General features: G+C 43.0%; 1 protein-coding gene across 4 annotated transcripts in view; it reads right to left on the reverse strand.

Moving 5' to 3' along the window:
• LOC126992539 (LIM/homeobox protein Lhx1-like) overlaps positions 1-13,669 on the reverse strand; it is a 148,561-nt gene that overhangs the window by 22,362 nt on the left and 112,530 nt on the right. For all 4 annotated transcript variants that reach the window (XM_050851353.1, XM_050851352.1, XM_050851355.1 and 1 more), the window contains exon 3: positions 7,745-7,950. In XM_050851353.1, coding sequence (XP_050707310.1) covers positions 7,745-7,950 — 206 coding nt within the window. The remainder of the gene's footprint in view (positions 1-7,744; positions 7,951-13,669) is intronic.

The raw sequence follows: 13,669 nt of genomic DNA on the forward strand, positions 1-13,669 counted from the left end.
TTACTAAGAAAAATATTGAAGGGAAGAAAATAACAGACCAAAATAAGTAGAATAAGACGTTAAATAAATAAGAATAATGATGACGAAGAAGAAGAAAGAAAGAAAGAAAGAAAGAAAGAAAGAGAGATAGGGGAATGAAAACCACGAGAAAATCAGAAATAAAGAAAGAAAGAAAGAAGAAAAAGATGAAAGAAAACGCGAAAGAAAGAAAAAAAGAAAGAAAGAAGAGATAGGTGAATGAAAACCACGAGAAAATCAGAAATAAAGAAGAGAAAGAAAGAAAGAAAGAAGAGAAAGATGAAAGAAAACGCGAAAGAAAGAAAAAAAGAAAGAAAGAAGAGATAGGTGAATGAAAACCACGAGAAAATCAGAAATAAAGAAGAGGAAGAAAGAAAGAAAGAAGAAAAAGATGAAAGAAAACGAGAAAGAAAGAAAAAAAGAAAGAAAGAAAAGATAGGGGAATGAAAACCACGAGAAAATCAGAAATAAAGAAGAGAAAGAAAGAAAGAAAGAAGAAAATGATGAAAGAAAACGAGAAAGAAAGAAAAAAAGAAAGAAAGAAGAGATAGGTGAATGAAAACCACGAGAAAATCAGAAATAAAGAAGAGAAAGAAAGAAAAAAAGAAGAGAAAGGTGAAAGAAAACCACAAGAAAGTAAAAAATAACGAAGAAAGAGATAAAAAGAAAGAAATATAAAGACAAATAAGAGTCAAGAAAATGTAAGACGTATTGGCAATAACTCATTAATAATAATAATAATAATAATAATAATAATAATAATAATAATAATAATAATAATAATAATAATAATAATAATAATAATGATAATAATGATAATAATAATAAAATAATCATAATAATAAATCCTTTTCGCTCTATTCTAATCTTCTTCCCTTCACACTCTTTATCACTACTGCTTCATCTCCCTCCTTCGTGTAATTGCATTTTCTCTCTCTTCTCTTTATATTCCTCTTCTTTACGAGCCATTTTTCCTTCCTTCGCACTTTTTGTTAACTCGCAATGCTCTCTCTCTCTCTCTCTCTCTCTCTCTCTCTCTCTCTCTCTCTCTCTCTCTCTCTCTCTCTCTCTCTCTCTCTCTCTCTCTCTCTCTCTCTCTCTCTCTCTAATTAAGTCGATTTCTTGGTCCATCTTTCTTGTTCCCTTTTGATTTATTTCTCTTTTATCCTCCGTTGCGTTATCTTCTCCTTCCCTTCTTCATTTTCTTAATAATTCATGGTTCCTTACTTTTGTTGTTGTTTTCCTTGTTTTCCCTCGTTTTCTTTATGTTTCTGCTCATCTTACTCTTTTTTTCGTCTCCTTATTTATCTGTTTATTGTATGTCTTTAACTACGTGTTTCTATCTCTTCATTTTCTCCTCTTTTTTTCCTTTTATTTCCTGCAAGTCTTTCTTTTTATGCTGTTCTCTTCTTTTTCCTCCTCTTCATTCTACTTCTTTCCTCCTCTTTCTCCTCCTCCTCCTTCTTCTCTTCATCTTCCTATTTCTCTTTACTGCTGCTATTGCTTCTGTTACGGCTACTATCCCAACACTCTTCCTCCTCCTCCTCTTCCTGTTCCTCTTCCTCTTCCTCCTCTTCTTCATCTCATCTCCCTCTTCCTACTTCTGATGCTATTACTGCTATACCTTACCTCCTCCTCCTCCTCTTCCTCCTCCTCCTCCTCTTCATCTCATCTCCCTCTTCCTACTTCTGATGCTATTACTGCTATACCTTACCTCCTCCTCCTCCTCTTCCTCCTCCTCCTCCTCTTCATCTCATCTCCCTCTTCCTACTTCTGATGCTATTACTACTGCTATACCTCCTCCTCCTCCTCCTCCTCCTCCTCGTTGGATGGTGAGTTACGGGCTCGCGTCGACACCTCATTTCACGCTACAGTGGCTGGCACGCGTGGCACTCCCGCCCGTGGCCCGCCTTGGCACCTGACTCCCTCCCTCTTACCGCCGCACCGCCTCGCTCCCCTCCCTCCTTACCCTCTTCTTTTCCCTTTCTTCCGTGTCGTCTCCTTTCCTCTACCTTCTCCCTCCATTTCCTTTTTCTATTCCATCTTGCCTCCTTCTTCTCCCTTCTTTCCCTCTTTTCCTTAATTCTTGCTTTCTTTTCTCCCTTTCGCTCTCTTTCCCTTCTTTTCTTACCTTCTTTCCCCTTCCTTCTTCCTTTCCTGTTCCCTTTCTTTTCTCCTTTATTCTTTCCTTTAAACTCTTTCTTTTCCTTTCCTTCTTTTCCCTCCCTCACCGCTGCGCCGCCTCCCTTCCTCTCTCTCCTTCCCTTCTTTCTTGCCTTCTTCTTCTCCCTTCCTCTCCCTCTTCCCTTCTTGCCTCTTTTTCCTCCTTTCCCACTGCCCCGCCTCCCTTCCCCTTCCTCCTTTCATTGATTTCTTCCCTCCCTTCATCTTCCTTCTTCCCTTCCCTTCCTCCTTTCATTCTTTTCTTGCTTTCCTTTATCTCCCTTTTTTCCTTCCTCCTTGTCCTATTTCTCCTTTCCTCCGCGTCGCCTCCCTTAACTTCCCTTCTTCACTTCTCCCTTTCCTTCGCGTCCCCCCCCCCCTCCTCTTTCCTCTCTCAGTTGCTTTTCCTTTCTTCACTCTCTTCTCCCTTCCCTCTTCTTTCCTTCCTTTCATCCATATGCTCCAAATGGCCTACCCTTCTTTTCCTTCTCTTCCCCTTTTCTAACTAGTATCCTCTGCTTATGTTCCGTTTACTTTCCCCTTCATTCCTTTCTCTACCTGCCTACCCATCACACCTACCCAATGTCCTCTCCCATTCCCATAATACACACACTTCCCCTTCCTTCCTTTCCTTGCCCACCCATCACACATCCCCCCCTCTCTCCCCATTCTCTCAACAATGCGGCACTTCTTCCTTCATCTTGCCTACTCATCACACCTTTCTCATGCTGCCTCCCCATTCCCTTAACACCGTGGCACTCTCAGAATCAAGCCCCATCCCTCCCTTCCTACCTCTCCTTACCTACCCATCACTCCACCTTCCCTTCCTTCCTCTCCTTCCCTACCCATCACACCACCTTCCCCATTCTTCCTCTCCATGTCCTTAACACCGTGGCACTCTCAGAATCAACCCCCATCCCTCTCCGCGCGGCACTTCCCCAGTAAATTTAGTCTGGCACGATGTATTGGCACTCCGTCTTGAGGCCCTTGTGCGTGTCTTGTCCTGTCACGCTTTTCGGCTCCGATCTTTGTTTTCACGTGTATTTTTTTTATAGTGGTTTCGATGTTTTCTCTCTCTCTCTCTCTCTCTCTCTCTCTCTCTCTCTCTCTCTCTCTCTCTCTCTCTCTCTCTCTCTCTCTCTCTCTCTCTCTCTCTCTCTCTCTCTCTCTCTCTCTCTCTCTCTCTCTCTCTCTCTCTCTCTCTCAATAGACTATAATTAGACGAAAAAACGAAGGTAGGTAAAAAAAAATAAAAAAAATAGTAGACAATTAAACGAATGCCCACACGAGACCTATTTAAGTAGGGAGGAAGAGGGGAGGGGAGGGAGGGGAAGGGGAGGAAGGGGAGAAGAGGGGAAAGATGGGGAGGGAAAATTTATGGATGTTGAAAGTTGGGGTGGCACGCTTCTCCCTTCTTCCCCTTCACCCCAACCTCCTCCTCCTCCTCCTCCTCCAACATCTTCCTCCACGACTCATTAAATTTATGGAGGGCCGGGTCGAGGGAGGAGGAGGAGAGAGGAGGAAGAGGGAGGAAGAGGGGGAAGAAGATGGCTAGGGTATTTACTGATGACGAAGGAAGAGATGAGATATTGACGTTTTTTTTCTTCTTAATTACGAAGAGAGGAGGAGGAGGAGGAGGAGGAGGAGGAGGTAAAGGAAGGGTGAGTTTCCTTTTTAGTTCATATTTCATGCCTTTTGAAGATGATAATGAATGTGGGAAGAATGATTTGTGTCTGTCTATCTGTCTGTCTGTCTATTTGTCGGTGTATCTGTATGTCTGTATCGCTCCGTCTAATTGTCTGTCTTTCTGAATGTCTCTAAGTTGTGTTTATCTGTATGTCTGTATCGCTCCGTCTAATTGTCTGTCTTTCTGAATGTCTGTAAGTTGTGTCTATCTGTCTGTCTGTCTCTTTGTCTGTGTATCTGTATGTTTGTATCGCTCCGTCTAATTGTCTGTCTTTCTGAATGTCTGGAAGTTGTCTGTCTGCCTGTGTCTTGTATGTATGTTTGTATGTCTGTATATTTGTATTCATGGCAAACTTAACAATATGATTTTCTAATGTTTATCCATTTTTGTTTATTTCCTTTCTTTATTTATCTCTACTTAACTCTCTCTTTATCTATCTATCTTTGTCTATCTATCTATCATTATCTATTTATATGTCTGTCTTCCTGTCCACGTATCTTTCTAATTAGTATCTCTCTCTCTCTCTCTCTCTCTCTCTCTCTCTCTCTCTCTCTCTCTCTCTCTCTCTCTCTCTCTCTCTCTCTCTCTCTCTCTCTCTCTCTCTCTCTCTCTCTCTCACCTGTCTCATTTACCTGCGTTCCTCTTCCGTCACCTGTAATGGTCGGCGGGGTCTACTTGAGTCAAGGTGAAGTAAATAGGTGAGTGAGTGAGTGAGTGAGTGAGTGAGTGAGAGAGAGAGAGAGAGAGAGAGAGAGAGTGGGTGACAGTGACAGTATGTTTATGAGTGAAGAACAAACAGAGAAGAGAAGAAAGAGAGAAGGAGAAAGGGAGGGAAGGAGGAACGAAGAGAAGGAGAGGAAAGAGGACAGATGATTAAGGTAAAAGGATAGAAGATAAGGTAAAGGATGAAAGAAAGGGAGAGAAAAATGAAGGAGGGAAGGAAAAAATAAGGAGAGACAGCAAGCAAAGGAGATAGAGAAAAAGCGAGTGATATGCAAATGGATAAAAATAAGACGAAAGAAAAAGAGGAAAGAAAAGAAAGGTAGGAACAGAAGGAAAGGAAACAGAGAAAAAAGATACCAGGTGAAGATAAGAGAAGGAATGAGAGGAAAAGAGATTAGAAGAGAACGAGTGATTTACAGAGGGATAGAAAACAAGACGTAAGAAAAAGAGGAAGAAAGAGAAAGATAGGAACAGGAGAGGAAACAGAGAAAGAAAATACCAGGTGAAGATAAGAGAAGGAACGAGAGGAAAAGAGACACAAAGAGAAACGAGTGATAGGCAGATGGATAGAGAATAAGACGAAAGAAAAGAGGGAGGAAGAAAGAGAAAGATAGGAAGAGATGGAAAGTGAATATAGAAAGATGATTGCAGGTGAAGATAAGATAAGGAAGGAAAGGAAAAGAGATTAGAAGATAACGAGTGATTTAGACAGATAGAACACAAAACGAAAGAAAGAGGAAAAAAGAGAAAGATGGGAACAGAAGGAGAGGGAATAGAGAAAAAAAGATAGCTAATGAAGAGAATGGAGAGAAGGAAGGAGAGGAAAAGGACCAAGAAATACAAATACAAACAAATAAATATGAAAATAGAGATATACGTGCATAAAAAAGGAGAGAAAGTCACATTAAGGAGATGAAAAAAAAAAAGAGTATGGAAGAAACAGCATCGCGGGAAGAGGAAGTAAGGAGAAAGGGAAGAAGAAGGGAGGTGAGGATGGAGAGAGAAACAAACAAACAAACAAACAAACGGCAGAAAACGAACAGAAGGGATTAACAGAAGCACTAAACTCCTTCGGCCACACAAGTTTATCTGAGGAAAACATCGATACTAAAAAAGAAAAGAAAAGAAAAAAAACCGAGAGAAAAACACCTGAGAATTATCACTCCACGTATGCGTTCACACCTGACTGATCTGCTTAACAAGGTGTGTGTGTGTGTGTGTGTGTGTGTGTGTGTGTGTGTGTGTGTGTGTGTGTGTGTGTGTGTGTGTGTATGTGTGTGTGTTTTGCCTTCACTAACACTCGGACCCAAGGATACAAAAAAAAAAAAAAAAAAAGAGAAAAAAAAAGGTAAAAATGAACAAGACACAAAGATAAAATAGTTTGTGAAATAACGTTAACTTTTTCCTTTAATTTTTTTCCCTCGATGTTGAAATTTCTCTCTCTCTCTCTCTCTCTCTCTCTCTCTCATCTATATTATGACACGAAATTTCATTGTTTCATACTCTAGCTTTTCTTTTCCCTCCACCTCTTCCTTCATCTTCTCCTCCTCCTCTTCCTCCTCCTCCTTCTCTTCCTCCTCTTCTAAAAGTCTAGAAACAACTATGAGGTCGCTTTGATTAATCTATGCCGAGGAGGAGGAGGAGGAGGAGGAGGAAGAGGAGGAGGAGGAGGAGGCAGAGCGGGAAAACTTGTGACAGGATCATTTGTTTCTGCCGTGGATGTGTCGCGGCGGGCGTGGAGGAGGAAGTGGATGACGACGAAAAAGAAGAAAGGAGGAGGAGGAGGAGGAGGAGGAAGAGGAGGTTGGGGCATGAACACAGGAAAGAGGTTGGTATACAAGTCTTTTTCTTTTCCTTCTTCTCATGGGTTTGGGAATGAGGAGAAACGAGTGATATTTAGAGGGGGAATAGAGAATAAGACGAAAGACAAAGAGGAAGAAAGAGGAAGATGGGAACAGAAGGAGAGGAAATAGAGAAAAAAAGATAGGTGAAGAGAATGGAGAGAAGGAAGGCAGGTAATGGCTCTTCCTACTACTCATATAACTCCTTCTACTCCTTCTACTAAACCAGCTTGTATTGTATCTCCTACTTCTATTCTCCTCCTTTGTGATAACGCAGATAAGAATGTTGTGTTTGGTGGATATATGGGAAAGGATTAGAAGTTTCCTAGTTTTGTCATGGAAACAGCGGTCAAAACACACACACACACACACACACACACACACACACACACACACACACACACACACACACACACACACACACACACACACACACACACACCTTGTATATCTGAAACAACACAAACTCAATCATGTACACCTAAAGCAACTTACACACACACACACACACACACACACACACACACACACACACACACACACACACACACACACACACACACACACACACACACACACACACACACACACACAGTCAATCATGCATAATAAGTCAGTGTCCCTTCTACACGCTCCTCCTCCTTCTCCTCGATCTTCCTATCTTTTCTCTCCTTCGCCTCTCTTCCTCTAGGGCTGAGCGGGTTTTGGCAGGAAATTCAAGAAACAGCATATATCGTTTTTTTTCTTGCTCGCAAACAACTGACCGTGCTCTGTACCCTCTTAAGCAACCAGAATTTAAAGTCTACGGTAGTACTGTTGCTCTAAAAAATTATGGGCCACCTTGCGAACGATCGAAAAGAGAGTGAGCGAAAACTAAAGAGGATGAACACTGATGCTGACTGTAACTGGAGTACATATCAGATTGTTTTTATTATTACTTTATATCTAGGGTCGACTTCACTTCCTTCGTTGACGGTACTGCAAGTGTCGTCAGGATCACCCACAAGCCAAATATCTTCCTCTCGTGCTTAAGAACTTGAAATTTGTCACCCATTGGATTGAACGGTACATGTTTGTCAAGGTTTAATGGCCGTTACCGTTTTGTCAGGCAGTAACTACATTTCTTTGCGCCCATAACCCCAACACACCCATAACCCCAACACACTCATAACCCAAACACACCCATAACCCCAACACTCCGAAGTTAAGATTCCCAGGGGGCTTGAGGACTACACACGTGCCCTCGCCAGGGTTCACGGGGCCGCTACCTCTATCCCTGTCAGTGTTTTGTGTGTGTACTTGCGTCACTCACCCGACATGGCCTTGCCGCCCATGTAGTCTTGTTTACAGATGAATTTGTTCTCGTCGAGCACGTAGAGTTCCTCGCCGGTGGAGAGCTGCTTGCGGCAGACGCAGCAGGTGAAGCACTTGAGGTGGAAGACGCGGTCGCGGGCCTTCCTCACCAGGTCCTGCGGAGAGATGCCCTGCAGACACCCCGAACACTTGGTCCCGAACCGCCTGCGGGAGGAGAACCGAGAGGAGCTTAGCGAGGGCGGGACACGATGGGGGGCGGGAAGACTGCACCAGAGATAGATAGATAGATAGATAGATAGACCCAGATAAACAGATAGGTAAACAGATAGTTAGTTAGAAAGATACAGATGGAGATAAAAAGATTCATAGAACTTATCGGGAAGACTGCACCAGAGGACAAATAGATAGATGGATAGATACATACAGATATATAGATACACTGATAGACAGATAAAGGAAAAAAAAGAGAGAGAGAGTGAGAGAAAGACAACCGGACACACACACAGCCTCAAACACAACACACCCTTCAATACACTTCAGCACACTTCATCACGCTAAACTGACGCCGAAGGGACAGCGATGGGACGCCGAGGGGATGACGCTTGGGGTTAGAGAGAGGGGAGAGACAGAGGGAGCGAAAGAGAGAGAGAGAGAGGTGGGGGGTGGGTGGGTGGGGGGGAGGGACTTGCCTGGCTCTCCTTCCTCCCGTGCCTGGCCCCGCACCTGCCAAGTCAAGGGGTCGTCTGTGCATCAGGACACGAGGGGAGGATCTGTGCCTTCCCCAAATCCCCTCAGAGGGTAGCCACAATCCCCCTTCAAACCCAAAATAAATCCTCTCTAATCTCCCCTTCTCCTCCCCTCCCGGCCTCCTCCTCCTCGGGCTGCCTCTCTCCCCTCGCCCCGGGTCGGTGTCGATTGCAATTTAGCAAGCCAGTGAGCAAAGCCGCGGCTCATCCCATTTTCTCTCAAGTACGGCGGCGCTCGGCTCGGCTCGGCTCGGCTCGGCTCGGCTCTTCACTAAAGTTGCCACACATTGCTTTCCGTCACGTTCGTTCGCTATTTTTCCTCTTTTTTTTTTCTGCTTCCTTCCTTCAAGTCCTTCCTTTTGTCTTTCTTTTTTCGTGTTCTAAATTTCTCACTTATTTTTGTTGTTGTTTTCCGTCGTTTGTTTTCTGATTCATATTTTCCTTCTTTCCTCTTTTTCCTTCTTCTAACACTTTTTTTTCGCTTGTTTTCCTTTATGTTCGTTTGCTATTTCCTATTTTCCCTCTTTCTCTCTCTTTCTCTCTCTCCTTTCTTCCACTCTCTTCTTTTGCCTATCTTTTACCCAGTTCTAAATTTCCCCATTATTATTTCTTTTTGGTTTTCGTTCTCTTTGCGTGTCTAAAATCTCCTTGAATCCTATTTCTCCGCTTCTTTCTCTCTCCTTCCTCCCTTTTCTTTTTGCTTGTCTTATTCCATGTTCTAAATTTCTTTGTTTTATTTTACTGTTTTTCGTTCTCGCTGCGTCTTTAAAATCTCCATGGGTCTTATTTTCTCTCTGCCCTTCCTTTTCCATCCCTCCTCCCCCTTTTCCTCGCATTCTTTCTTCCTCTCCTTCCTCTTTCTCTGCTCCTCTAAACTTCTCCTTTTTCCTCTTCGTTTTCCCTCCAGCTCAGCCCCCTTGAAATAAAATCCAAAACCGGGGGAAAAAAATATACCCGGCGTTTCAGAGAGAGGAAAAGAAAAAAGAACATCGCGATGGAGGTTTTAATGCCGCCTGGAAGGGATTGAGGAAAAAAACAAGATAAAAAACATAAGAAGATCAGCCTTTTCCCAGCGGCGGCGGCGGCACCATCAGTCCTTCATTCCCTTCCCCCTTCCCCGCCTCCCCTTCTACTCCTCCCCGCCCCTTCATCCCCTCCCGATCTGCATTTCAGAGGAGATTTTGTGCTTTATTTTGATCAGGTTATTTCCACGATCGGTCGTCTGTGGCAGGCTTCCCTCACCCTTGGGCTTTCTTCCCTCCTCCCTGCCCTCCCGTCCTCCCTTTTTCCCTCCCAAGCGTCCCTTCTCTCTCTCTCTCTCTCTCTCTCTCTCTCTCTCTCTCTCTCTCTCTCTCTCTGGCCCAAATCTCCATTCCCTCCGTCCTCTATCTCCCTCATCCCTACTTTTCTCTCCTTTCTGGAACTCTTCTCCTTCCCTTTTCCTCCACTCAAAAAACTTCTCCCTTCTTTAACTTTTCTCCTTCCATTTCCCTCCATTCCAATTCTCCCTCCCTTTGCCTGTACCCTAGACTTTCCTCCCTCCCTCCTCCTCCTCCCGTTGTCCTCCATTCAAAAAACTCCTACCTCCTCCCTTTCGTTTTCCTTTGCGCTCGAATTCAATCAACAAGTTCTATGGTATTTATTATTATTATTATTATTATTATTATTATTATTATTATTATTATTATTATTATTATTATTATTATTATTATTATTATTATTATTATTATTTTCTACGCGGAAGCTGTAGGAATATCGTCGAATCGCATCTACACTAACTGAAGTAAAAGTAAGCTTATGTATGCATGTCAAAGAGTGAGAGCTTATTTATATATGTACATAACTTGTATTTGATGTGTGCCGCACCACCGCTGCCAACTCTAACACAACAACAACAACAACTACTACTACTACTACTACTACTACTACTACTACTACTACTACAAGACTCAACAAAAGATTACTCAAAATGTTCCTATTTCTTCGCCATCCCATTCTCTCTGTCTTTTCACCTCTCTCTACTCCATTCCTCCTTCCCTCCTCCTTTCTCTATCTTCCCATCCTCTCCAATCCAATCTCTTTCACTATCTATTTCATTCTCTAACCCTTTTCCATCTACGTGTGCCACCATTCAGTATTCCCTTTTCCCCCTTCTTTCCCTCTTTATCTTCCTCCCAATACACCTTTCCCCTTCTTCACATACTCTCTCCCCACCCTCCTACTTCCTACGTCTTCCCCATACTCATTTCTCTGTCCTACCCACCCCCATCCCTTTCGTCTCACTCTTCCCCATGAGCCAACACATCAAATCCTCACCACTCTCACTATAACCACAACCAACAAAACAACATCCAGCTCCAGCCCGTGACATGCACATCCACGCGAGGACAAGAAACAAAAGACTAACGAAGTGGATCCTCTTTTCGTGGCTCTACCTTTCGCCCCGACCCTCCGACACCCCCTTAAGCCGATTTGATCCTACTTTGGGGGTTTGTTTTAATCAGGACAGCGTTAGAGGGGCGTGAAGGGGCGCAGGGAGAGGGAGAGAGAGAGAGGGAGGTGTAGGGAGAGTATGAGAGGTTGGGGAAGGGATATAAGGGAGAGAAAGAGAAGCGAGAAGAGGAGTAGGAAGAGTGAGACAGGAGGCAGGAAAAGGAGATGGAGAAAAGTAAAGTAAATGTAAAGTTGAGGGCATACGCTATAGCTACGCGTGGCCTCGGTGCTCATCTCCGTTGCATTGACTCATGGGGAAGAGGAAGGCGTGGGGGGCTGGGGATAAGTAGGACAGGGGATTGAGTATGGGGATGGCGTAGGAAGTAGGAAGTAGGAGTAGGAGAGATGTATGGGGAGGAAGATAGAAGAAAGGAGGAAAAGGAAATACAGAATGATGACAGACATAGATGGAAAAGCCAAAGAGAGTGAAAGAGAAAGGTGAGAGATGACTGGAGAGGATGGGAAGATAGAGAGAGAAAGGAGGAGGGGAAAAGGTGATAAGTGGAGGAGTGGAGTAGAGAGAGGAGGATGGAGATGATGGAGAGAGGGCGGAAAAAGCTTGTCTCGGTATACCTGTTGTCTGATCAAGGTAGAAAAAGTGATAAAAAGAGTTAATACGGATGATCATTTTCGCCTTTTTTTTCATATTTCCGTTTTTTTTTTTAATCCAGTTCTCTGCGTTTTTTTTTTTTAATTAGTTTTCGGTTTTTTTTTTTTGTCCTGACTGTTTATCTTGTCCCTTTTACGTTTATTTTATTTATTTATTGTGAGGTTTAGTGGTTTAATTTTTAATGTTTTGGTTAATGCGATTCTGTTTTCTCTTTCTTTTCCCTATTTTTATTTTTTTTAGAGAGAAAGTGAAGGGGATTTGATTTTTAGCTATTCCTTTATGTGTGTGTGTGTGTGTGTGTGTGTGTGTGTGTGTGTGTGTGTGTGTGTGTGTGTGTGTGTGTGTGTGTGTGTGAAGAAAGGAAATGGCAGCCGAAGAAAGAGAAAAAAAAATGAAGGACGATACGGGAAAAAAACAGAGGGATAATAAAGATAAGGAAGAAAAAAGAAAAAGAACGAGACGAAGAAAAAAAAGTCAAAACGAAAATATTGAGAAAAGGAGCAAAAGAAAAATGATATGAAGAACGAGATGGAAAAAGGAAACAAAACAAACAAACAAACAAAAAAACAGAAGCAGGACAAATATACAGATAAGCAAAAGCAAAAAAAAAAATCAGCAGAAAAAAAAGAACATCTAGTCTGCGCTCTTCATTGACGGAGCACCAAAACGAAAAACGAAAACGGGACCAGCGCGCGCCGAGGGACGAGCCGCGAGGGGGGATTTGCGCGTTTTCCATTACGGCGGAGAAATTGCTGTCGATTGTTCGCCCTTGACGCCGGAAAATGAGGTTTCATAGAGATTTTCCTGGATGATCCGCGGCTCCTTTCACCAAAAATGTGGGCCAGAAATGGGAAAGCGATATAGGGTGTCTCGCAGCCCGTCTCCGTCTATTTTTTTTAGTATTTCCCTTTTCTTTGTCAATTTTAAGTGCCTAAGAAAAGGTTCCTCTTATTATTTTTTTTATCTCTTCTTTTCTTTCCCTCGGGACTTCGATTTCATTTTCTCCTTTCGTATTGTGAATTGAAGGAAGGTAAGAAGGGAGGGTTGGAGGGGGAAGGAGGAGGAGGAGGAGGAAGGAAGGGGATAGAAAGGAAGAGTGGGGAAGTATGGATGAAGGTAGAAGGGGATGAGGGGAAGGGAGAGTGGGAAGGAAAGGGGAAAAGTAGAGAAAGGGAACGAAGGCAAGTGGAGGAGAATAGGGAGAAGGAAGAAGGGAGAAAGGGAAGAAAAGAAGGGAAAGAAAGAGAAGGGGAAGGGAAGTAACTGGAGGGAAAGAGGAAGGAGGGGGAAATAGAAGAGAGAAAGAAAGTTTTAGAAGAGAAGAAACTGCTGTGTGTGTGTGTGTGTGTGTGTGTGTGTGTGCGTGTGCGTGTGCGTGTGTGTGTGTGTGTGTCAGTGGACGCGCGTGGACTGCCATAAACGTATAGTGTGCCAAAATTACAGAGCAAGAAACGCGGATAAAAAAGGAGACATGCAAAAGTGTAATTAGGGAACATTAAACCTTCCCAAAAATGTTCCCCAAAAAACTCATGAACGCGCAGCCGAGACATTAAACTCTCGCTAAGAAAAAAAAAAAAATCCAAAAGAAATAGAAAAAGAAGAGGGAAAGAAAACGGAGGTTACACGCACTGAACTTAAGCAAGAATGTCACCTCGGAAGTAAGGAAAAGAAAGAAAACTCGAACGAAAACAAACAAACAGGTGAAAGAGTAATCAGTATAGATAGACAGGCAGGTGTATTTGCTACCTTACGAACGAACAGGTAACGAATAAACTGCCAAAAGAAATATAAAAAAGAAAAAGAAAACGGGAAGGCAGAAACAGGCATAAGTAAGGTAAGGTTAGGCTGGCAGACATAGGTAAGGTAAGGTAAGGTAAGGTAAGGTAAGGTAAGGTAAGGTAAGGTAAGGTAAGAAGGCAGAAACAGGCATAGGTGAGGATAGGTATTAGGTGAGGTGAGGCAGAGACATATATAGGTAAGGTAAGGTAAGGCAGAAACAGACAGGTAAGAATAGGTAAGGTAAGTTTAGGTAAGGTAAGGCAAAATAGAATAGAGTGCAAGGGTTCTTATCAAC

This window comes from Eriocheir sinensis, unplaced genomic scaffold (assembly GCF_024679095.1).
Source record: "Eriocheir sinensis breed Jianghai 21 unplaced genomic scaffold, ASM2467909v1 Scaffold488, whole genome shotgun sequence".
Classification (NCBI taxonomy): domain Eukaryota; kingdom Metazoa; phylum Arthropoda; class Malacostraca; order Decapoda; family Varunidae; genus Eriocheir; species Eriocheir sinensis.